This window comes from Lissotriton vulgaris, chromosome 7 (assembly GCF_964263255.1).
Source record: "Lissotriton vulgaris chromosome 7, aLisVul1.2, whole genome shotgun sequence".
Classification (NCBI taxonomy): domain Eukaryota; kingdom Metazoa; phylum Chordata; class Amphibia; order Caudata; family Salamandridae; genus Lissotriton; species Lissotriton vulgaris.
In genome coordinates this window covers 1,030,607,716-1,030,634,186 of record NC_141695.1, presented here as the reverse complement: position 1 = coordinate 1,030,634,186, position 26,471 = coordinate 1,030,607,716, and the positions used below count along the sequence as shown (strand labels likewise).

At 44.7% G+C, this 26,471-nt stretch overlaps 1 protein-coding gene across 3 annotated transcripts in view; it reads right to left on the bottom strand.

Annotated features, from left to right (window-relative positions):
• Nucleotides 1-26,471, bottom strand: part of ANKHD1 (ankyrin repeat and KH domain containing 1) — a 1,478,908-nt gene that overhangs the window by 1,311,536 nt on the left and 140,901 nt on the right. For 2 of the 3 annotated variants that reach the window (XM_086931463.1, XM_086931465.1), the window contains exon 3: nucleotides 19,553-19,709. In XM_086931463.1, coding sequence (XP_086787589.1) covers nucleotides 19,553-19,709 — 157 coding nt within the window. The remainder of the gene's footprint in view (nucleotides 1-19,552; nucleotides 19,710-26,471) is intronic. The other variant, XM_086931464.1, reaches the window with a different exon arrangement.

Sequence of the window (26,471 nt, the reverse complement as noted above, 5' to 3'; positions counted from 1 at the left end):
CCTAAGGGGCCCTGCACCCTGACACCAACACACTGCCTTTGCAGACTGAGTGTCCTGGTGCAACACTAAACAAAGAGTCGACATGGCACACATCCCTGTGTTCCATGCCCACAAACCCACTCCCCTGGCATACATCAGTCACCCCTCTAGCTGGGTGCCTTATGCCAGTGGTGTGGGCACAGGTGCCTGAGCCCTGTGCCCCTACAGTACCCAGGGCCAATCCTGGGCACTGTAAGTGCAGTGATGCCATTCAGAGTTTATAGTGCTAGGAGGTTGTCATTACGGACTCCACAGCACCATAATGGCTGCACTGAAGACTGACAAGTTTGATATCAAACTTCTCAGCACATTAAACCCACACTGATGCAAGTGTGGGATTTATTGTAAAATGCACTACAGAGGGCATCTTAGAGATGCCCCCTGAAACCCAACCTACAATCCACGTCTTGTCTGAGGGGCTGCCTAGGCTGCCACACAGCAGGCATGTTGCTGGACCCCTGGGTGGAGAGCCCCCCGCTCTCCTGGGCCTGCAACAATGCACATCCTGGGCGTGGATGGGCAGGGGGAAGTTTCAAAGGCATACCTCCTTTGTGAGCTTCTCCAAACCACCTGCTGTACTCAGCAACTGGCCCCCATCGGTTCTGTTCCCCACTCTGGTGGGAAGACTGGCGGGAAACCCTACGTAAGGAAAGGGGGTGTGCCAGCCTGTGCCAACTCCACCCTTCAGGTGGGAGAGGCGAAGCACAACCCCGGGCTCCGGCCATCATGAGGATGGGGAGCCCTGCCCAATCAGAGATAGGCTCCTGCCCCCTCCTACAGGAGAGGAGCAGGATAGGGGGTGTACTCACCCCTGCCGTTTCCCTACCTGTAAAACCCTTAATTTAGTATTTAGGGGCACCCTGAACCTTCCTTCCTCAGATCCCGATTTCGAAACAAGAAAGAAGACCAAGAATTAGACCGGTCGTGCAGCTGCTAACAAGATGACGACACCAACTAACTTGGCCCCAGCCTTACAGGCTGTTAATCCTTGAACCTGCTCCTGCTAAATCCCGGAGTCTCCTGCGGACAGCAACCTCGACAAACCCGGAGGACCTGCCTGCCTTGACCCTTTTAGAGACTGGGACTCCCATGAGCAGTGGTTCTGCTTAAACAATACCCCTGGTGCCAGCCGGGAACCGCAAATCCAGCCAACTCTGCACCCGCCGAGCCCGGCCTGTGCCAGAGTGGACAAAGACCCTGAAAACTCCACCAAACCCCAGCCCCACCCCACCCCCCCCCCCCCCCTGGCGATTCTGAGCTGGAATCCAGTGCCCAAGGACCCTCCTCGACAACCCAGACGACGCCTGCAGCCTCAGAACCAGGGACCCTCCCAACCGCGACCAGCAGAGGCTACGATTTCCCAAAGCCAAAAGACACATCTGCACCCGCGCCCCCGGCCCCTTGTGCCCAACTCTGGGGTGCCTACCTACCCCCTAAGATCCCAACTTACCCCTAGAAGTGTTGGTCGCTCCAGAAGCTCCTCCGTCCCCGAGCCTGCAGCATTTGTCCCCTTTTCAAGATCTCCATTGAATAACATTGAGCGCCTGACGGCTCAAAAGCACCCTGCACCCAGCCACCCGAGTGCCCTTGGCAGTGCAACCTTTGTCCTATCCTACTTCCCCATTTGCCATGAGCAAGTGACCAGGAGCCCAACTCCCACACTCGCATAGCCTGCTAGCGAGCAGCCACCAACCAAAGGCCCCATGCCTCTCATTGGATAACACTGGGCATAACTGCACCCGGCTGCCCCTGTGCCGCTGAGGGTGTACCAACTGTACCTACCTGACCCTGGGAGACCCATAAGTCTATGCCCAGAACCTTAACTCTGCCAGTCGAGTACTTGCCTAAAAGCCGATAACTCACTTTTCTTCCATAGGCTAACATGGACTGGTTTCACTTGGAAATTCTTCTAAGGATTTTTGAACTTTAAAATATTCATCTAAAATCAGCCGAACTACGAATTCCGATTTACTCACCTGTTCTCAGGAGAGACCTCAGTGCTGCATCTTTGAGCCCAGTACTGACCCTGAAAAGTGATTCTAACAGTACTTACCAGTAACTAAAATTTCCTTCCATAGGATATCATTGCCTGCTTTTTGCTGAAAAAGTGTCGATTTGTGAAACTTACAAATAATCTCTAAAAATCGTGCCAACGAAAAAAACTTATTACTTACCTGTTTTAGATAGAGGTCCCAGTGCTGAACCTAGGAGTCCAGCACTGGATTACAAAAGTAACGTGAACGTACTTTACCTGCAACTTGAATTTCCTTCAATAGGATAACATTGGTCATTTCAACTGAAAAAGTTTCTAAGTGTCAACTTTTAAAATACAATAATATATTCCTTAAAAATCACTACTGAAACCAAAACGCTTTTACTTAACTGTTTACAGCTCATGTCCCGGGACTGAATCTAGGATCCAGTCCTGAGGTAAGAAAACTAATCTACAGAATAACTAATTGCATTTAACTAGAAATTCCCATTGAGTTCAATATTGCATTGGGTTTGAAATTGTGTTGCCTATTGCAACAAACTAACTATTGCATTCAAAAAGTCTATTGCCTATTTGAAAAGTATTTAACTAAAGCAACTCATCCTGAGAAAGTATATTTTGATACCTTGTTGGTTCTAAAATAAAACTACTATATCTTTTTATACGAAACAATTGGCCTAGAATTCAGTTCTTGAGTGTGTGAGACCATTTGCTGACTGAGTGTGTACAACAAGTGCTTTACACTGTCCTCTGATACTGCCTTACTGCTCGATCAAGCTACCACTTTAGAGAGTAAGGTTATATCTAACTTTAGCCTCTGCCAAACCTCTGGGTTCTGGGGACTCTATACACAATGTACCTTACTTTAGTCCAGTATATATAGAGCCACTTTCCTACACTATCGGCACCAACCTCAATCTTCTTAAGGATGATCACGGCAGGCTGGTGGAAAGGGTCGCAGGCACGGAGAAAGTGCTAGACGATATCCCTGCGGAGGTTACGGAACTCAAAAAATCCCTTTCGGTGGTGGCGGCGAAAGTAAAAATCCTGGAGGTACGCGCAGAAGATAGTGAGGGGAGATCTTGCAGCAACAATTTGCACATAATATGGGTGCCTGAAAAGGAGGAAGGCGATATAGTACAGTAACCGGAGGACTGGGTCAAGAAAGAAGTGGCGACGGAGGGGCTCTCGCAGTTCTATGCAATTGAATGGATGCATAGGGTATCAGCCAGGCCTCCCAAGCCAGGGGCACCTCCGAGACCAATTATAGCCCGCCTACTCCATTTCCGTCACAGAGACCATATACTCAAGCAGGCTCGGCAGACGAAGGACTTACAAACAGGGAACAGCAGGGTGATGACGTTTGCGGATTTTACTAGGGGGTAACAGAGACAAAGATTGATGTTCCTGGCAGTGAAAAGAAAACTACGACAAATGCAGTTTCCACATGCAATGCTATTCCTAGCTAGGTTGCGCATTATTTGACCTAAAGGCGCACAGTTCTTTCAGACACCACAAGAGGCGTGGTATTGGCTGGATCCTTTACCAGGATGAAGGTCCCGAGGCATCTCGCCGAGTTCAACGGCAGGGGGCAGTGGAATGAGTCGTGGATAACCAAGAGCGCCGACAGAGGTCCAAGTCGAACGGAACAAGGTTATCAGGGCGGTGGTGGAACTCAGCCAAATGGGGTCCAGCCCTCGGTCAACAGGGAGCGACAGGGAGGCAACAGATCAGAGAATTCTCAAATACAGAGTGTGGCAGAGGACTCTGAAACGGAGATGCCTACTGTGACGCCCTACACTGTGGGCGAGCTGAGATGAACCGCATGATCCAGAACATAGGAACTGCAAAGTAAGGAGACTTATATCCTTTTGGTAAATATATACCACGGAATATGTAGAAGAGGTGGGTAACTACAAACATTATCAAGGACACAAAAGATGGGGGACTGGGGGCGAACAAATGGTTCTGAAACGGGGTGAGGCTAGGCTGAGGGGTTTCGAGACAGGGCGACAGACACTACCACCCACATAATTAACATAGTTAGAAGAGTTTGGATGGGAGGGGTCTTCCACCTGTCCTGGGGAAGGGGAGTTGGGTAGTTCAGTTGTTTTGGGAATGTTTAATGGGGAAAAGGCATGTCTGGGGAAACTGAATAACCAGTGTTACGACAATGTTTTTACAATCTGACCCACTGTAGACTACAAGTGTATCTCCTAGAACGTGAGTGAGATGCACTCCATGATAAAACGGCATAAAGTACACACATTCCTAGTGCGCAGTGGGATGCAAATAGCATTATTACAAGAAACACATATCATTGCAAAAGTGGGGGCCGCTTTGAAACGCTGTTGGTGAGGACAATTATTTTATCCAAATTACTCTGCATTCGCCAGAGGAGTGTGGATTTGGGTGAGAGCAGGGACCCCCTTCCAATACATCAGGAAATTTGTAGACCCAGAGGGGAGATCTGTGGTGGTAATGGGTAAACTGGACGGGAGAGGTAGAACGGTCAAAAGCATTTATGCCCCAAATATAGAGCAAGTTTCATTCTTGGCAGGCCTCTCTACATCACTGGTGCATGCACTGACGGGGTTAACACTCCTGGAGGGAAGACTACGATTGTGTTGAAGATGTAAGGCTCGACCAATCCCACCACCCCCCCCCCCCCACCCCCTTCCTGACTCGCCTGCTCTTAGGATGTCACGAGTGAGGAGAGACTGGCAACAACAGTGGGGATTAATAGGCTCCTAGAGGGCGCAACACCCTGTGGTACAGGACAGCTCATTCTTCTCCCCAATGCATAAGTTACACGTCAGATTGGACGCCATTTTGTACACTCCTGATGTACAAGGGTACGTACAGACTAGTGAATACCTAGTGCACACGTTTTCGGACCACAATCCTTGCTGGTCTGCCTCAGCTGGTCTAGGGTCAGAACAAATATTCCCACACGGCGTCTTAAACCAGAGACCTTGGAAGATCAGGTATACCAGGCTGAGATACGCACAACCATCGAACACTACTTTGGTGTGAACACAGGAACGGCCTCAAATCTTATGGTAGAGTGGGAGGCGTTTAAGGTGGTGCTTAGGGATCGCTGTATACCTGGGGCGGTAGGGGTGAAGAGAACTCTAAGGTATACATTAAATGCAGAGCAGAGGTTACGAAATATTGAATGAGACAGACCTGAGAATGCAGAAAAACAACAACTATTGGAGGCTAGGGAGGAGGTGGCGGGACGTACAGAGGCTGCGCTGTGTTGAATAGAAGAGCTACATGACCAGGGCTCATGCGGTGAGGGATAGACCTGGGGCTTTACTGCCTTGGCTGGCCAATCCGGCCAAGAGGGGATCCGCTATTTTAGAGTTGAGAGATGACCTGGGGGGAGTCACAATACCACCAGCACGACATTAACCAGCACTTCTGTAACTATTATACCAAACTTTATAAAAGTAAGGCTTTCCCTACAGTTGAAGAGCTTGATGAGTACATGGAAAGTATTGAGTTACCAACAATCAGCGAGGAGGATGCAGAACAACTAGGAAGGGAAATAGAGTTGGGAGAGATTAAAAGGGCCTTTAAGTCCATGGCTAAGAACAAGACACCAGGGACCAACGGCTTCCCCATAGAATTGTACGCTACATACAGAGCTGTTGGGCCCCCGACTTGTAGCACTGTATAATCAAGCAAAACACGGGGGGAAACTACCGGAGACAACTAGGGAGGCACTGATATTTTCATTGTTAAAGCCAGGAAAGCAGGAGCAAGACAAAACAGCATATAGACCATTATCAATGCTGAACCTGGATTATAAGATAATGTGTAGAATTCTGGCCACACGACTACAGCCACACCGTATACATTGGGATCAGGCTGGTTTTATACCGGCACGAAATACGGCAATGAATGTGAGGAGATTGCTAAGAGTGTTGGGAGAGGACTTCTACTGTAAAGAGGAGGCAGCTGTTTTGGCAATTGATATAGAAAAGGCGTTCGATAGTCTTGAATGGCAGTACTTAGAGTGATGGGAGCTTTCGGATTCAGGTTTGGAGTTGGAGTGGAGTTTGTAGCATGGACATCCCCGTTATACAGAGCCTATACAGCACTGGTTCGGACAGGAAAGATAATCTCATATCGATATGGGGTAGGAAGAGGAAAGCAGCAAGGCTGCCCATTATCACCCTTACTATTTGCGATGGCTATGAAACCTCTGGCCACTAAAGCCAGGACTGGAAACTGGTACCACGGGATGGAAGTAGAGGGGCATATTTATCATATAGCCTTGTATGCCGATAACTTGATCCTGTTCCTTAGAAATACGGAAGCAGAAATGAGGGAGCGAAAAAATTGCTGTTAGAGTGGGAAAGGGTAGCAGGCCTCAAGGTGAATTGGAGAATGTCTTATCTGTTCCAGACGATGGCGGGAAGGGAGAAACCGCAGATGGTGGAGGGGGATTGAGTGGGAAGGGAGATGCATCCCATATTTTGGGGTACAAATCGACCATAACAGCACAGATCTCCTGGAGGGAAATGTGGGAAAGGTGATACGAGGAACGAAAGCCAATTTCGAATATTGGGGAACCCTCCCCCTGTCGCTGGGGGGTAGAACGACCTTAACAATGGGGACTCTCACAAGGCTCCTATAGGTCTACGGAATACTGCCAACGTGGGTCCCAGCGGAGAGGTTCAAGCAGCTCCGAACAATGATTACAGAATTCTTGTGGGGGGCCGGGAGGCAGAAAATAGCTTTAACAACCATAATGTATGTATGTATTGTATGTATTGGCATTTATATAGCGCACTACTTACCCGTCGGGTCCCAAGGCGCTTCGACCGCTGCGAAACCCTTCCTGGCTTCCCTGAGAGATGGCCCCTTAATGGGTATCTCCAGGGTGAGACCAGGCATCCCCGGCGGTCTGGTGGGGCCGTTAGTGAAGATGAGGCAAGCTAATGCCCAGAGTTGCCGAGTGTGATCGCTGATCAGAGTGGGCACCGAGGCGAGAGAATTATCGAGTCCGCTGACCCTGGTCCAGAAACCTGCCGCTCCGGGAATCGAACCCTGGTCCCGGGCCGTCCTCTGCTCTCGGGTCTGCCGCCTCTAACCAGTGAGCCACACTACTTCACTTAATAATGAGGCCTAAGGCAGAAGGGGGGCTGACAGTTCCAGATTTTGAATACTATTATATTGCAGCTCAATTGCAGTGGCTGACGAAATGGGTGACAAGTCCGAGTCGAGGAACAGTGCAGCAAGGAGATGGATGTCCGGCCCCAAACCGTCTATCTAGGCTAATACTGAGGCTACCCATATCAGAAAGTGAAAGGACTGCGTAATCGTATGTGGCCCATAAATGTTGGGTCAGAAAGTCGCAGAGGGCCAAAATGAGAAGCCCTTATTCACCGGAGATACCATTAAAATATTGCATGACATTGCCACACAGAGCAGATTGGAGGGGGCTAGGCGTATGGGAAGAAGCCGGAGTACTCACCATGGGGAAACTGTATCAGGTTGGCATGCTGTTACCATTTGAATTATTTAGCAAGTAAAACGAGGTACAGGGGGCGACTTTCTAATGAATGCAGCCTTAACTGCAGAAATACGTAAACATTGGCGAACTGGCCTAAACGAACCTGGCCTAGATGAAGGATGTCCATATGTGGTATCGGCAGCGGGGACGTAGAAGGCAGTCACCTGCTTATATAGGAGGCTGAGTCAGGCGACCCTCCTTCCAGTCAGTGAGCAGCAGCACAAAAGGGAAGAGGACCTGGGGGAACCAATGGAAGAAAAAGAATGGAGAGAGCTAACCGAAAGGGTCAAAAAAGGTCACTAGAAACGCTAGATTGCAAATGGTAAACTTCTATGTATTTCACAGGGTGTACGTTACCCCAGGGTGCCTTAATAAATACTTCAACATGGCCCCAGCAGCCTGTCCCAGATGTGGAGAGATAAGACCGTACTTTCTACATATGTTTTGGAGTTGCCCGGAATTAGAGGTGTACTGGAGGGAGGTGGCGTAAGTATTATCCGAAATCACCAAAAAAGAAGTGGACATGACAGTAGCATACTATTTACTACACAGATTCCCACACACTTTCAAGAATAAGGTAACCAGCACATTTTAGGACCTGAGATTAATTCTAGCGAAACAAGACATTGCAAGTAATTGGAAGGTAAGGGGAGGACCTAACAGGTAGATGGAGGAGGGAATTTATTTGTTGGGCAGGTTGCGAGGGAACGATGCAACTACGAGAAGCGAGACGCAATGGGAGCGAAAAGACGTTGGATGCAGCTAGGGCATGGGAAGGGCGGACGATGCAACTAAAGCAGCTTAATGATATATTAGAAGTAGGAAACCAGGAATGAATACAGACTGATGATTAGACCCACACAGAGACAGGTGCTGGGATATAAGGGAAGGATGAGGGGCACCTACTGATTGCAAGTTCCAACATGGAACTTGGGGGCTACGACAAATGGATTGAAGTTTCCGGAAAGTGGCCCGGAGAAGAACGCTTGTACAGATTAGTTCTAGACACGCCGGGGGGGGGGGGGGGGGGGGGGGGGGTATGAGGGAGTTGGGATTGCCATTTAGCAGAGTGCGGAGCGGAATTAATAGTTGCGTCAATTCTTGACATGTAATTTGAAACTACCGGATATGAAAGTTGTTGGGGACAAATTAAGTGCGTATGGGTGCAAATATCGTAACACAGTGATACATATGTTAAGAAAATGGTTCTGCAATGTTCGAATGCATACATCGCAAATGCCTAATAAAGTTTGTTTACAAAAAAAGAGGAGTCTGTCTTCTAGCAAAAAAGAATCTCTGCATCAAAAGGCATATCCATTAGGGCAGCTTGGACATCTAAGAAAACCCACCGGAGGAAACGAAACCATGACTGCGTAGGGTGACAGCTGTAGCCACAGACCAGGCCATCATGTTGAACAAGTATTGTCACACTTGACCATTTGCTTTGAAGCATCTAGGCTCCCTTTCACCAATTACGATATAGGAACTTTCTTGGGATCTGGGATGTTAACCACAGCCATCACAACCATTTCGCACAATGCACAAATGTATCCTAGGAGGCACAAGGCGTTAGTGTGGGGAGCCAGCCCACCTGAAGTGAAGTCCCTGTACGCCATGGAGAAAAATAGTTTGAACTCATGATACAGTGGTGGCATAGGGATAGTGTTGGTGTTTAATTTTGCAGAAGATGCTTGAACCACCAAATGATCCAGAGAATGAAGAGTCAACAAGAATTTTGGATCAGATGCGCAGAAGCCTTTGATGCTTTATTTATTTGAGGAGCTTTATATAGCACAAACATGACCTGTCAGGGTATCAGAGCGCTGTACAAATAGACAAGTAATAGATATAGAGTAATAACGCAATCAGGAATAAGCAAGAAACAAAACAGATGCCATGTAACAATCGGTTAGATAGATTCAGGATATGGAGTGGTCTACATGAAAATAGTCCAGCTGAGCTCATCAGAGTTATTGTTGAAGGAATTTGTTCATCAGAAGCCTTTTCACTTGAAGTCGTCAAGGGGTTTGACACGATTATGAGCGGCAGTGCTTTCCATATTCTTGGGGTTAAACCAGAGAAGGAGCGGTTGAGGGTTTCTTTTTGTGAGCTTCTGCAGTTTCAGAAATAGGAAAGTTGCGCTTAAGAAACTACTACCACCAGGCAGCTCCAGTTTATTGGTCATGTAAACGGGAGTATTATGGTGAAGGGCCTTATGTGTAAACACGCTATTTTTACTTGGTTCCTTGCTTCATACAGGATTTAGAAGTTTTAGGTTTGGAGTGATGTGATCAATTTTTCTGGATCCTGTGACAAGCCTAACCGCGGAGTTCATCACGGCCCTTAATGGTGCTAGCCTTGCTTTGGGTAGACCTACAAGAGTAGCACTCCCGTAATCTAATCTGTAGAGGACTAGGGATTGGACTGCCAACTGAAAGTTATCAGGGGGCAAGAAAGGTTTGTTTGATTTTCCTTAAACTGTTTAGTTGGTAGCTGGCTCCCCTTGTGGTAGCACCGATACGATCTTGCATATTCAGATATTTGTCCAAAGTAACCAAGTGATTTAGTACAGCAAATGATGTTGGGGGTGCAATTGAGAGCTAGAAGTTGTTTGAGCCATTCTTTTATAGGGGCAGAGTAATTGCAGGGGATCATCAAGAGGAATTCTGTTTTGAGTGCGTTGAGAGTAAGGTGGTTGCAGGTTAACCATTATTGGGTTTTCAGCAGGATGCAGTTGAGAGCATTAACATCCTCAGGTGATGAAATATAATTGTGTATCAGCATACATGTAGTAATGAACTTTCGAGTGCTTTATCATTTCGGTGAGAATTTCCATGTACACATTGAATAACGCGGGTGAGAGCATGGATTCTAGCGGCACTCCAACCGAGAACGGAGTTATGTCGGAAAGGGTTTCATGGACTTATTCTTCGAGCTCTGCTATGTATGAACGAGGAAAACCAGCTCAAGATGGCCCACATAGCCCCATCCTTGACTCCAGAAAGTCAATCAGGCCATCATGTTTGACCGTGTAGAACGCAGAGGAGAGATCAAGCAGTATAAGCAGGCACAATTTGTTCCGATCAAGCAATCTCTGGGCATTAACTACAATGTAGGTTAGAGCGGCTTCGTTGCTACATCCCGCTCTGCAGCCCGATTTGCAGTGGTCAAGGAGCAATCTACCTGTTAACTGTTGGGCTCGAAAAGTGTTTATCCCAAATAGCCAAACCCAGTCCTAGTATGGCTCCGGCACTTCTGAAGATGGCTAGAGGATTACCATAAGGATGCTGAATTTGGGGTTCACAGGCAATACACACCTCCAATGTCTCAACACAACAGCTGTGACAGAACAAAATTCTTCAAAAGGAGGGCCCAAAGGATACGTGATATACCCTTTAGGGGACATATGAAATAAAAGCCATTGGCATTTAAAAGATCCAAGTAGAACCAAGCCATCTGTATGATAACAATGGAGGAAGTTAACAGCATCCAATTAAGCTTCCTTGAGCAGATAAAATCCTAGTTGTGCATGCTCAGAGTGTCTGGATCTAAGCTTAAGAGTTCTTCAGTGCTTGTGAATGTGTGGGGTGTGGCAAGAGGGTCAGCAATAGGCTGGTCCTCAATGCAAGCTCTCACCTTCTTTCAGGCCATGCAGAAGATTTCCTCGGACTCTGGAGGTGGCAAAGACACTCATACCAGGGAACTTAGATAGGGCTGGCTTCTTAGAGCTCTAACCTGGGGAGGTGCAGAGTTGGGCTGCGTCAGTGATGAAGGTGCCAGAATTTCTAATCCTGAAGAGTCTTGCACATCTTTGGGAGCCAGAAAGGGAAGCTTATTAGGGACAGGAACGGACTCCAGGGAACAAGAAGCCAGTATTATCGTATGATACCACCACCTCTCAAAGGACCGTTTTTTAAAATGGTAATTTCTTATTTTTGTAGGAGAATCCTTTGGAGGATTGCTCCCTTTTAGGAAGCTTACCCGAATGGAGTGGGACAGTCTGGAAGTCTGTTTACAAGCTAGCGCCAATAAAAAGCTCAATTCCAGCTTCTTGGTGGCTTTCGGCTACATAGAGTTGGGGGTGGGGGGCAATTGCGGTCAGTTCACAGGCACCGTCACAGGGAGATGTTCTGGGGAAATCTGACAAATATATTTTTCAGACAACACCGACAGGTTTTGAACCCAGAGACCTAAGGAGGTAATATCTACTTAAGTAGCCTCGTTAACACAAAGTAATTCAGTTGAAAGAGACCGGAAGCTCGGGACTTACATCAGAAAGGCACAGAAAACAGGAACAGACCACCAGCGCGCCACATGCTCATACGCTATCACACATGAGGAGCACACACTGGGGAATAGTTGGGGGGAAGCGGGGTTCTAGGGGCGGGGGGTAGGTTGGGAGAAAATGTTTAAAAAATTGATAGATTTGTCTATATATACACAGTGCACATCACACTGTCGATAGTATCAGCTTGCCGGAAAGGTCCCGACTCTGGCTGAACATTTACTTGACATGATGTTTGATTTTTCCTCTTTGTGTTATGCCTATGAGTCACTGATAAGAGAATTTGGACTTCTGCCGGCCCGAGAAGGGATGTAGGCGAATGGCTGATTGCGCTCTGTAATGTGCTGTTTTGCGATAAATAAATAAAAAAAAAAAAAAAGAAGAAAAAAAAAAAAGAAAACAGGAACAGACACCAGCACACCAAATGGTGCCATTTAAAAGCTAATGTGATCACGTCCTAGGTGAGCAGAGCAGGAACCAGAGTTACATGGTGGCCCCACATGGAGCTGGACAGCTATTTTTTGAGGAAAGGTTTCCAGATACAGCCTTGGATCAAGGTGAATAATCTAGAGGAAGAACAGGCCTCGAAAAATCAGAACAATTTTACCAGACCTGCAGGTCTAGTACTTGAATAATCTACTGGACATAAATGTAATGAGCTTGACCGAAAAAATTATCTAGAACAGTATGATCCTAGGCACATATTGTATTGCACAGGGTCACCTTTTTCTTCATTGCCACATATGTGCCTACCTTCAATTATACGAGTTCAACAGGTCTGCTGTATAAAAAACGGTTTGCTTTCATAAGCTAAACATTTGCTCCATGTGGAATAAAAATCTAGCCTGAATACATGGTTCACGTGATCCTTGATGTGCCTCTTAGTCCACAAAAGAGGGGGAGAGGTGGGGTTGGATTGCTTTGCAGTTCATATTTTATCTTTTTATAAGTATATCACTAAAGCATTATTCAGTAGCACACAGTCATTTACAGACAGACATGTTTACCAGGCTTTCACAACTTCTATAAAGCAGCAGCCAAAGGGGTAAAGGGTAGACCTATGGGCGGCCTGTGTATCTGGGTTAGGCAAACTATTAATGGCAGCCCCATGGAATTAGCCATAGACAACCCGGATCTTTTGGCCATAAAGCTGCATTTTTCCGGCGGCCCTGACATACTCATTATTAATGTTTATAATAGAGGCCTGCCTGGTGGGCATGGTACCGTTACCTTTCAAAACCTTGACAGCTTTTTGGATACAGTTAATCCGGGTTTAAACATAATAGCAGGGGACCTAAATTGTTCTTTCGATCCATTGAACGACGATGGGGATACTTTTCTGACAGAACTAGACGCCCAATGGAATATCCCCCCCCTCGACCTTACTCCCATTAAGAAATAGACAGAATCGGCCCTACAATGGTTGGGTCTGTGCCTAGAACGTGGTTTTAGGGCAACAAATGGGCGGTCTTTCTCTGACAAATTGGGCAGGGACACTTTGGACAATGGCTTGCGCAAAAATAGAATAGATTATATCCTTATCAAGGCTGAGTGTTGGTCAACCTTAAGGGACATGGTGATTGTGGATCGCCCTGAGAGCGACCACAACCCCATTGTAGCCACTTTTCAGCAAAGCGGAGATCCGCACTGTAAAGAGAATACAGAGATAGTTACGGCTGATGCCTTTTTAACCAATGACCAACGTAGGGTGCGCTGGGCGAAGGTTGCTATCGATCCGGGGGCACTAGATGCAATAAAAATCAAAGTAACTAGGGCCCTTGAAACCTTGCGCTCCTTTCCAACACAGGCAGACATAAACATGAAGATAACACAACTTCATGTAGACCTGTTCTCGGGCCTAAAGATGCACTTCACTAAGTCTGGTAACCCAAAGGGGAAAGGGGGTAAACCCAAGTCCAAAAATTGGTATAACAAACAGTGTAGGGAGAAATATGGTCTACAAGCTGCAGCCATTAAAGCAAAGAACATGGATGTTATCAGATCAGCCAGGAGGAGCTACTCTAAAGCCAAAAATCAGGCCAAGCAAGAGTGGGACAACGACCACTGGCAGAATCTCCTAGTTGCCAGTAAAAAAAAAAAAAACCTGACCAAGTTCTGGCACATCGTGAAATGGGGCAATTCTCAAAACTCGCAGGTACCCGCAAATTATGTCCCTATAGACAGATGGGTCGAGCACTTTGAGTCTCAATTTTCAGGGTTAAACCTGAATGAGGCTGTCATTCCCCCTGCCACCCAAGATATGGCCAGTATGCACGACCTAGTCTTCGAAAGTAGAGGAGGCCCGAGTAAGATCCCTAGTGGAAAGGCCCTGGGTATTGACTGTATTCCTGCAGACCTCTTCAAACATGATCTAGACAACTGGGTACCCTATATCACTTTTTTGGCTAATGCCATATCTAAGGGGGCTGTTGTCCCAGAATTATGGAGAGGCGCTGAGATATGGCCAATATATAAGAAGGGGGGCCGTACAAACCCGGGTAACTATCGCCCTATCAGCTTGATAGATACAGTCCAAAAAATCATTGCAAGGATGGTCCTGGCTCGAATACAGAGCTGGATGGAGCTTGAAGAAATTTTATCACCCCTACAGATCATGATCACACCCGTTCAGATCATGCACCAGCACCATTGAACAGTTCCTTAGGTTCAAACTTATCTACTGGAAAATTGTTAGCCTTGGCGGTGATACCCTGTTCGCCGCCTTCGTTGACCTCAGGTCAGCATTTGATCTTGTCCCTAGGGCCAAATTGTGGGGGGTCCTAGATAGTATAGGGATGCCCCCGGAACTTCTTAATATTGTACAAAGACTTCACGAGGCAAATTTCGCTCAAGTGCAATTGGGCAAGCAAGGGCAGGTCACAAGCAGATTTCCAGTGTCAAGGGGTGTTAGGCAAGGGTGCGTCCTTGTGCCAACCCGGTTTCTGTTATACAATAACAGGGTTGTGCAGTATTTTCAAACATTTCAACGGACGCCCCCTCCCTGGGTGGGACCAAATATCCGCTATTAATGTTTGCGAATGATACGCTTTTATTGTCTCAGACGCAGAAGGGCCTGCAGGCCGCCCTAGATAGGTTTGATGAATTTTGTAATGATCACAATCTTCAGGTTAATGTCTCAAAGACCAAGTTCATGGTATTAAACAGAGGTATACCTGTTGTGGGCCACGTCACAATGAATAATATAAAATTAGATCAGACTAACGAAATGACATACTTGGGTATCGTACTAGAGAGTAAAATGAGTTGGAAGCCGCAAAGTGATACTCTCAAGTTTGCCCAATTAACAGGGTGTCTGATAAGAGAACAGAGAACGTCTCAGACCAAAAGGATAGGCCCAGCTATGGAAATATATAACTCCAGGATAGGTTCTGCGATCCTGTTTTGTGCGGACCTATGGGGTTTTGCTGAACTTTCCTCTCTGGTTAAGGCCCAAAACAAATTTCTAAGGAATCTAATAGGTCTTCCCAGTTCTAGCCCCATAAAACCGTTATTAATGGACCTTGGGTGCCATGCCATAGACTACATTGCCCGATTTAAACCACTAGCTCTATGGAGGCGGTTATGGTCTACCCCAGAATTGGCTATGTATGCTAAGGCAGTGTTGGATGTACGTTCCATTATGGGTTATGGAAATCACCCATGGTTTAAACAGATCAGACTGCTCTTGGAGGCTATGGTATTGGGAAATTTGTGGTCTGACCCTGTTAACAGCCCTTTCCCACCAAAAAAGCTATTTAAACAGCAGTACTGGACCATGATTCGCCAGAAACACTTCAGTCAGATTTCGGCCACCTCACTGTCTGGGATGTATCTGAAACTAAAAAAATGACCCTCTATTAGAAGAATATTGGGATACTATTACCAGGTCCAGTGATAGGAAATTATACCATCAGCTTAGGGTTGGCTGTCTACCCATCCGTTTATTCACCAAAAACTGGCGGGACAGGTTGGTGATTCTTGTAGATGGTGTATGGATTGCAGGGAATCTATAGGCCACATATTTTTTGAGTGTCGGGCCTACGTGGCCCCACAGGTTAAATGGTTAAAACCGATTTGTCGGAGCCTGGGCACACGGGTGGGATCCGAAGCCTTAAGGGTCCTAAGGTACAACACCAGCGAACCTATTATCGCCGTAGCAAAATTCCTCGGATGGGTATGGATTATTAGGGCCAGGCCGAAATCAGTGTAGCATCCTTCTTTAAGTTTTTTTAAATTTTTTATCCAGCACATAGTGTGTATTGTATTTTAAATTATGTCTTACTACCGTTTATTCTAATTGCCAAGTGTCTTTCTTAGCTTATGAAAATTGTCCTTTTAACTATATTTATGAACTGCTGTTTGTTTTCCCTGTGGTTGTACTTACAGTACAAACTGTCTTATGATGAATTGAAATAAAGACATTTGAAATTGACAGACATTTTCCAATTAAAAGGTCACAAACATTCCCACTACCATCCAGTTTTACTGGCACAAACACCAATATGTGGAAATCTGGTTACAGCAAATATTTATCATTTCAGATCACCAAGTAAAGTATTCCGATTCGTTTTGCTCATATTAAAATCCATCTCACTTTAAAATTTCAAAAACTGTGCTTTTCTAGCTAATTAAATATATTTTGAAACATTTGTACTGTTTATTACAAGCTAATTTAAATTCTGTGCACACAACCCAATTGCTAGACAGTGAAGTTTACAAAATCCTCTAACTTTTGCAGTCAGAAAAATAAAAGTAAAAACTCTCCAGCATAAAATAAGCAGTGATTTATCAAGACATGCTTGAGATTTCACCTCTGTCTTTTAAATACACAGCAAATGTGACAAGATAAAAACAAGATTAAAAAGGTATCGTTATTGCGCATTAGCTTTGTTAATGAGCAGAACACCTGTTCTTTTTGCCAGCTCACCAGACCGGGCCAGTGGACCTTAAAAATAGCTTGACCTGATAAACTCGGGTGTTCTGCTCGTTTACAAAGTGAAGGAACAATAAAGATGCCTTTAAATCTTGTTTTTATCTGGTCACATTTGCTGTGTATTTAAAAGACAGAGGTGAAATCTCAAGCATGTCTTGATAAATCACTGCTTATTTTATGCTGGAGAGTTTTTACTTTTATTTTTTATATTTTTTTTTTTTTTTATTTTATATCAAATGTCAGGCTAGGTGTTGACAAATCACTGCTAATTTTATGCTGGAAAGTGGTTTTTACTTGTTTAATTGGTAGCCCTGAGTCGCCCTTGTAGTGCAGGGGGGCGCGACGGCCTGGGCACAGGAGAACTAGCTATAGGATGGAAGCGATACCATGGGAATTTTGACATAGGCCTGGACAGGCCTGGACAGCCTGGTTTGTGCTGTGCCTCTCCCCTGTGGAAAGCCCTGCAGTAAGAGGGTCTGTCCTCCCCCCTCCCCAACTCCCCCTTGTTTCCCCCTGGGTTACCCATGGGCTACCAATAGATCCTGAGATTGATGTTGCTTCAACAACGACCGGGTGAAACTGCCCAGGTCGGCTAGGGGTATAGAGAGAATACCCCCCCCCAACATGGAGAGTAATGGTATTGAAGATAACGTCTGTGAGGACTGGTTTAATGTTTTCTTTTTTCAAGCTATAGTTTAATGATTTATTTAGAACATTGGAATGTTGGGAGCTCCATTGAAAACAATGGAGTGCTCTGTCCTTCTACGGGCCGGTAAATGCACGCAAAGTAACATTCCAATGTTGTTTTCACAAAGGCCTCTCGGAGCCCGAGGGGATTTAAACCCCCTCGGGCTCCAAGAGGCCTTTGATTTATTTGTTAGAACATTCTGCCATCTAGTGGCAGAATGTTCTAATAGCCTTCGTATCTGGGCTATACCGGCTATTAAAGTCCCACTACCTTGTTAAAGGCCCTCGCTGGAGCTGGCCTTTAATAGCCAGTATAGCCTGCTACGCAGGCTATAAGGCTAGATTATGTAATGGCATGTGCATTTGGCTCCCATCGACAGGGTTTCGTAATGGGTTTTTTCTATTGATAATTGTCAGGCCTCAGGAACCATGAGCAGATGCAGTACAGATATGGTTAACTGTTAGAAGGAGTGGGTCGAGTTGCCCACGCATCGGAATGGAATATATGGGGTAGCATGAATGTTGGTCCACTGTAAAGATTGACTTTTTGCATATCCCCATAGGGTACGAACTGTAGCACGTAGAGGGCCGATTGCCCGAACCGACAGATATTCAACATACTATAATTGTCAACTATTGCACCTTGAAGTTCTCCACGTGAATGTTCTTTTATATGCTTATAAATTGCCCAAAAAAATATTTTCAAAAGAAAAGGTTTATTTATTTTATTTTTATCACTGTAAAAGTTAAAGGATTTTGTAAATTGCACTGTCTTGCAATTATGCTGTGCACAGCATTTAAACAGCTTGCAAATAAACAGTACAAATGTTTCAAAATATACTTAATTATAAAAACACTGTTTTTGAAATTCTAAAGTGAGATAGATTTTAATATGAGCAAAACAAAACAGAATACTTTACCTGGTGATGTGATAAGATAAATATTTGCTGAAGCCATACTTCCACACATTGGGGTTTGAATCAGTAAAACTAGATGGTAGTGGGATAGTTTGTGGACTTTTAATTGGAAAATGCCAGTCTGTAAATGACAGCGTGCTATTGCATTATGCTTTCGTGATACACGTATTAAAAGAGCCTTAAAATCGAACTGCGAAACACTCCTGTGCCCCTCACCCTGAAGACAATTCTATTTAGAAGACTAAGGCAACTCAGGGGTCATGTGTACCATATATGCAGGCTAGATGCGTATTATACATGGAGCAAATATTTAGCTTATGAAATCAAACAGAGTTTTTTGTACAGCACACATGCTGAAATCACATATTTGAATGTAGTCTCCTACGTGGCAATGAAGTAAAAGGTGACCCGGTGAAATAAAATATTTGTCTAGGATCATACAGTTTTTGGGGCAAGTGTGTTACAGTTAGGTCCAGTAGAGTATTAAAGTCATTAGACCTGCAGGTCTGGTCAAATGTTTCGCTATTTTCAAGGCCTGGGTTGGGGTGTGATGTTAGCAAGACAAATCTATCTAGTGTTGCTCCAGCCAATCAGAGAATGGGGCCAGGTCAACAGGAAGATGATATTACAAGTTTGTCAACAGCACTGACCATTGCTAATGGGCTCAAGAAGACTATAGAATGAGATAAGATTACATTATATAGACACTTTCAGCACAAAGATTTTCTTCTATTGGCTCCAAATTACAATCAGAGTTAGGTTTTACACAAATAACATAGGAGTCAGCAGGGGAATGCCCCCTTGAAATAAGGAAAAAAAAATTTCATCTGGCATACAAAAATATTAAATGAGTGACACAAAGAGAAAGACCACAGGGACCTGACTGATGCAGTCAGAAAATACCTCAGATTTGAGAAGAATGAGAGTGGTAGGATCTATATGAGGTATGCAACATAAAGGATTGTATAGGATTTTCCCTGTGATAGGAATCGACGTTTAAAAATCATATTTCAATATTAGGCCTCTCAGTCTTCACATGCGAATAACAAAATATTCAAACACTCATGGTGACATTTAAAGGGAAGGCGTGCAGTAGGTCCAAAAACAATAAAAACATGAGCTGCTAGCTAAGTGATAATCATTTGTTCAATTTAACTAAATTAATACATACGTGTCTACTTGTCCTGGATTTAAACTGTTCTCAGCTCTCATCCTTGTAAGGGCTGCTGCTGCTTCATCCAATGCACAGCTTACAGAGGAGGTCAATCTTCGAAGCACCTCTGGATCTGCGAATGCTTTACCATCGGCAGTAGATAATTTACCAATTCCTTCATTCGCCAATTTGGTTAGTATGAAAAGAAAAATCACACAAAATGCAAAAAAGTATTACAATTTCAACCACATGCTTGGTTAGTCCATCTATCAGCAAACATGCTTCAAAAACCATGTACAAGACAAATAAATCGTTTTCAATTGTGTAAAGAACAAAAGACGCATCCATGAATCGAAGTGTAATATACATGTAATGCGTCTAAGAAATGTTACTTACCTGCAACTAGTTTCTCCAGCACAAGTACCTTACCAGGATTCACATCCTTTGAATAGCAACACAAATGTTATCAGAAGTATCAGAATGAACATATTTAATAAAGCATAGTACATAGCCAATATACCTCACCGTTTTAACCCCTTCGAGGCTAATGACGAGCTGGGCTCGTCATGGCGCTTACCTGCCGTGCGCGGATGACAAGGCCAGCTCGTCATGAATAATGGTAATTTTCATCCTGCAGCACAGGACGGGAAAACGCCTAGCAGCCAAGTGGTTTTAACTGCGAGGCAGTCCACGTTGTGGAGAGCTCTGAACTCTAATCCCTCTACCTCAGAAGCTGCTATTGCTGAGACATTTTAGTACTCTAGCGTGTAAGTAAATAACAGTTATTAAAGAAAAGGCCTAAACTAAGAATCAGAATCTATGAAAAAGGCCAGAAGTGGATCTTTAATATAACTTCATTTAGATTACCAAGAAGATTAACAAGTAGAGTCAAAATAACTCTGTAAGGTGCCAATGGAGTCTACGTGGTTGAAGACGTTATTTCTGCAGACAGACCCCGTTCCTTTCTGAAATCGAATAAGCCCTGCACATTAGAGTAGCAGCTTTCCTTGTGTCCATAAGGCCCACTGTTGGGAATAGCATCGACATAGCTGCAAGAGGAAGTTTAACACCCAAAAATTAGTAATACATTCTTGGGAAGACGTGCTGTACAGAATTGAGGCTCAAAAGGAAACATTCATAATTGTTTGTGTCACTCAATGAATATGGAGAGAGGAAGTGACAAATACTTAAATGGAGGGAGATGTGGAATTAGGCATCCTGTACAAGGTTTGAGAAAGTTATTCGATGTGTGCTAGAAGGAAAATGAAAGTCAGAATGAAGGCCATTCTTAACTGTCATTACTGAAATATGTGTTCAGTGTAGGTCTATCATGTGGGGCCGGGGCTATATACTTGAACAGAAGGATGTTTGTGTAAAACTCAACAATTCTTTGTTGTTTCTAGATCTTCTGAGGCTCCCAGAAAGAGCCTTGCTAATGCCTTCTCGACCTCCTGGCAGCTCGGGTACTTGAGAAGTATTTCTTTGTAGACAACTGAGAGGGATATTTTATGAATCCAAACTTACAACTATACAGTTTAAGGCCCAGCACCTGTTTATATGTCGAAAAATGATGGGATATTCTGCCCTTTAGTGACAAGAAAAAAGCCGGAGACTGGGGGTCATATTCTCCTGGTTCAACTTGATTTGTAGTCTGGCTCCTCACAATAATTTGAGGGCAGGCCTCAATGATTGTGGTCTCAAGTAGTCATGTTGCTCTTGGTATGCTGGCTGGCTCTGTGGTAAGACAGGTCCTTGGAACAGCATCTACCAGTCAAGGCTTTAACCGTGAAGCCTTATTAAAAGGAGAGATCATCCTCACCTCAAGGGAAGTTAAAGAGCTTACAGGCTCCATCCTTTGGCATGTACCTGCCAGGCTGTTCAAAGAATGAGGTGCATATGCCCCATAGCAAGTTAAATTAAATGTGTGCTCGCTCAATTAATACTATTTTAATTATTTCTCCTGGAGATTTCTACCCAGGAAATGACCCAGTTATGTGAATGCTGACTCTGGTGACGCGTTTAAGTAGGGTCATCAATATTTTTATATACCAGGATCAATATGGCTTTATGCCGCACTGGAGCACTCGCCTTAATTGGAGGAGACTCTATGAAGTGCATGACTAACCAGCTGCGCACAAAACAAGCTCTGATGGATCTTGTTGCTGAAATGGCATTTGACAGTATTGAGTTTCCATATTTGTGTGCAGTATTGGTCAGGTCTTGGTCTGAAATTCTGTGGGTGGGTGAAAGCTTCTTTATCAGGCCCCCACGGCCAGGGTACGGGACAGTGGCACAACATCTCTCAGGTTTGAGTTGAGGAAGGGGACCCGAAAGATGTGGTCTCTCTGTCTCTCCCGCCCAAGATCTTAGCCATGGTGATACCGCTTTGTGCCTCGAACGGATTATGTTACTTAACCAGTAAGCATCTGTTCTTGGCATGTAGGGCTTTAGATTCACAGGCTTTGCATACTCTTGCCATCTATTGTTGGGACCGGATGTTTGCAAGTTGTTTTTCTTCGAAGAAGACTTTCCAGTCACGAGTTCAGGTGACTCCTCCTTTCGATGATAGTGCACATGGGCATCGTCTCTATTGTTAGAAAAATTTCCGGCAAGAGGGTAGGAATGGAGTAAGTGAGTGTAGTAAAGAGTTGTCCATGCGTAGATAATGTAAATAATGAGAACTGCAACAACTACATGTGTCCAGGGAGGTGGGAGGGCGCATGTGAATCTACAGCCCTACATGACAAGAACAGATGCGTATTGGGTAAGTAACAATCCATTCTAGGCATGCGCGCTGTAGATACACATGCTTTGTGTAGACTATATAGCAGTAGTCTCCCAAAGCAGTGACTGAGCAATAGATGTTACAGTTGTCTGAAGAAGTGTCTTTAGCACTGCTTGCCCTACATTGGCTTGTTGGTGTGCTAATACAGCCACACAATAGTGTTCGGTAAATGTGTGTGGTGTAGACCATGTTCGTGCTTTACTGATGTCAGCTACAGGGTTGTTACCTAAAAAGGGGCTAGATGCCCCGATTTTGCGAGTGGAATGTGCTCTAGGGGATAGAGATAAAGTTCTTTTAGCTTTTGCATAGCAAGTTTGAATGCATTTAACAATCCATCTTGAAATGCCAGATTTAGAGATAGGATTGCCTTTGTGAGCCTTTGTGAGGTGGTGCAAATGCAACAAACAGTTGCTTTGTTTTATGAAAAGCTTTTGCCCTTTCGATATAATACAATAACGCTCTTCTGACATCAAGTGTGTGTAAAGCTCGTTCTGCTACTGAATAAGGTTGAGGAAAGAACACTGGTAACTCAAGTGATTGGTGAAGATGGAAAGCAGAAACTACTTTGGGAAGGAATCTGGGATTGTTGCGAAGATCTACCCTATCTTTATGGCCTTGAAAGAAGGGGTTCTTTTAAGGTTAATAAATAACAAATGAAAAGGAGCATTCAAATCTATACAGGATTATCTGTTCAAAAATCAACAAATGGTTAAACTGTTCTCCGGCAATAGATCTAGTAGTCATGATGTGACTATTTAGAAGACATTCAGGAGTCTTGCGAGTTGCTTTGAAACCAATTTTATAGAAAAAAAGCCAATTCGACAAAATCAATACATTCGGCCCAGCCAACACATTTCGTCCCAAAGGGACTTCATCAGGGCTTGATCAATATCCTAATGCTGTCATCCACCCAGTGTTGGCTCCTGTTATCTCATAAATCCTCACAGATACAATTTTGTACCACTAGATGGCATGCTGCGCTCCCATCTTATCTTCATCCTTTGTTTTCTAGTTCGAATGTCCTATGAGTTAATAGGACATTCGAACCAGGAAACAGAATAAAATTGGATTCAAAGCAATTGAGAAGACTCCTGAATAACTTTTATTCGTCACATCATGACTACTTGATCTATTGCTGGAGAACAGTTTAACCATCTGTTGATTTTGGAATGGATAATCTTGTACAGAATTGAACGCTCATTTTCATTTATTACATGACCTTGTGTTGGGGTGGCCTCTTGGCAATGGGATCACAAAGGTAGAGCGTTGGAGGAAACAGAACTTTTATTAATTACATACCAGTGCATCGTTTGGAGCCCATATTGCCAGTGTGCTGTTTACAAGTCTAGGGTTAATGCCTGCAGCTCACCAACTCTCCTTAATGAAGTGACTGCAACGAGGAAGGCAACCTTCCATGAAAGAAACTGTAAAGGACAAACGTGTAATGGTTCAATGGGTAGACCCATACGTCTTCTAAGTACAACCTTAAGATTCCACACTGATGAAAGGGGGATTCTTGATGGTATCACTCTCTATAACCCCTCCATAAAGATTTTAATGACAGGAACTTTGAACAAAGATAAATGCTGTCTGTTCTGCAAATACGCAGCTACTGCTGAAAGGTGCAATCGAATAGATGTGTAAGCTAGTCCAGATTGCTGTACGTGCAAAAGTTAACAAATAATGTTTTGAACAGAAGCAACCAGAGGAATACATTTGTTGTCGTTACAATAGACAACAAATCGATTTCACTTTGCTGCATAACAAGCTCTGGTAGTAGGCTTACTTGCTTCTTTCAGAATAGTCATACAGTCTGGTGGCAAATTTAAATATCCAAACTCCATGACTTTAGAAGCCAAATCGCCGAGTTAAGCTCCTTGGGATTTTGATGCTTGATTTCTCCATGGTTCTGAGTGAGAAGACTGGAGGTGAGATGTAGTTTTTGAGGTGGAACTACCAACAGCTCTGACAGGGTGGTGTACCATGGTTTAAGGGCCCATGTAGGAACTATTAACCCCTTCCATGCGGCCGCGATTCCCCTGGTGTGCTGTAAACAACACGAACAGGGGCGGGCCGTGACGAACCCCAGCCGTCATCCGCACACGAGCACCGTAGTGCATGACGGCTGGGGTTCGTCATCAGCATGGAATGGGTTAAAGTCAGGGTGAGTGATGTTTACCGAAGTTTGCGAACTAAAAACGGAAGGAATGGGAGAGGAGGAAAGCATAGGCAAATATCCCGGACTAATTCATCCATAGGGCATTGCCTTTGGAGAGAGGGTGTGGGAACATGGAGGCGAACTATGGGCATTGTGTGTGGTCTACTGTTGCGAACAGATCTATTTGTGGGCATCCCCATTGTTGAAAGTATGGAAGGAGAACTTGGGGATGAAGTTCCCACTCGTGTATTTGCTGCTTCCTTCTGCTGAGGAGGTCGGCAATTTGATTGTTTACTCCTGGAAGGTGTTCTGCCAGAAGAAGAATTTTGTGATGGATTGCCCAGTTCCAAATGGTTTGAGAAAAGTGTGACAGTTGGAGAGTGTGTCCTCCACACTGTTTTTGCACATAGTACATAGCTGTCATGTTGTCTATGAGGACTAGGACTTCTCTTTGAGACTAGACTGAAAAGCTGTCCGGGCTAGAAATACTGCTAGAAGCTCTAGGAGTTGATGTGGAGATGTTTGTGCTGGTTGTCCCAGACACCCTGAATTGTGTAATTGTGGAGATTTGCACCCAAACTGTGAGAGAAGAGATTAGCACAATCTGTGGAATAGGGTCGATGAAGGGTCCCTTTTTTGATACATTTTGTGAGTTCCACCACTGCAGAGAGAGAGATGGGTGCGGCGGTCTACCAATACTAGATCTGTTAATTGACCCTATGATTGCTTCCACTGACATGCTAAACATTTGTTGAAGAGGACACATGTGTAGTCTTGCATGAGGCACTATTGCAATCCATGACGCCATCATTCCTAGTAGCTGCATGAAAGTCCTGGCTGGTAAGGTTTGGAACTTTAGCAATACAGTTTGGATATTGCGAATTCTGGCTGCATTGGGACAGGCTAGAGCTGTGTAAGTGTTGAGAGTGGTTCCTAGAAAAGATTGTATCTGTGAAGCCTGCAGGCGAGACATTTTCAGGTTGACTGTGAAGCCCAATTGCTGGAGTAGGTGTAGCGTAGTTTGAGTGTGTTCTAGATATTTCTGTTGTGTGCTAGCTTTGATGAGCCAGTCGTCTAGGTAAGAGAAAAGGCGCAAATTGGCAGTCTTCGGTGATGAGCTGCCACTACTGCTAGACATTTGGTAAACACTCTGGGAGAAGTTGTTACTCCGAATGGGAGTACTTTGAACTGATAGTATTTGCCTGCTATCACAAATGTGAGATATATGCAATGAGCTGGATGAACCGGAATGTGAAAACATGAATCTTTTAAGTCTAGTGTGGACATAATATCGCTTTGCTGTAGAAGTGGAAGGACCTTTTGAAGCGTTACCATATGGAAATGTTCTGAAAATATGTACTGGTTCAACACTCTGAGATCTAAAATTGGTCTTGAGGAGACGTCCATTTTGGGTATTAGAAAATAGAGAGAGTAATCTGGTGCTTCCAGACCAGTCGGGGTTTGTGCCCTCCCGCTCCACGTCACACAATCTCCGTACTGTCTTTTCTACACTACACTACTTCAAGCACGACTTGCAGGCAGTGGCGGTCCTTTTAGACGCCGCCAAGGCATTCGATTCGCCTCAGTGGGACTATATGTTCACCATTCTGTTACGAATAGGCCTACTGCAGTTTTTTATAAAATGGATACATCAATTGTATAATCACGCCGGTGGCTCGGATACATGTTAATGGTTGGGTATCAGATACATTCTCTATCCACTGCGGCACGCAACATGGGTAACCCCTGTCGCCCATGCTGTTTGCGCTGGCTCTTGAGCCACTTGCTTGCAAGCTGTGTCAGTGTCATAAGGGGGGCAGCATTGCTATTTCGACAGCGATCCCTAGTGTGTCGCTGTACACAGATATGCTATGCTACTTTACGTGGGTAACCTGCTATACATCTATCGGAATTGTTGCGTGAATATATCAAATTTGAAAGATATTCTGGTCTGGGCATCAACTGGGCTAAATCCAATGTGTTCCCTATCACAG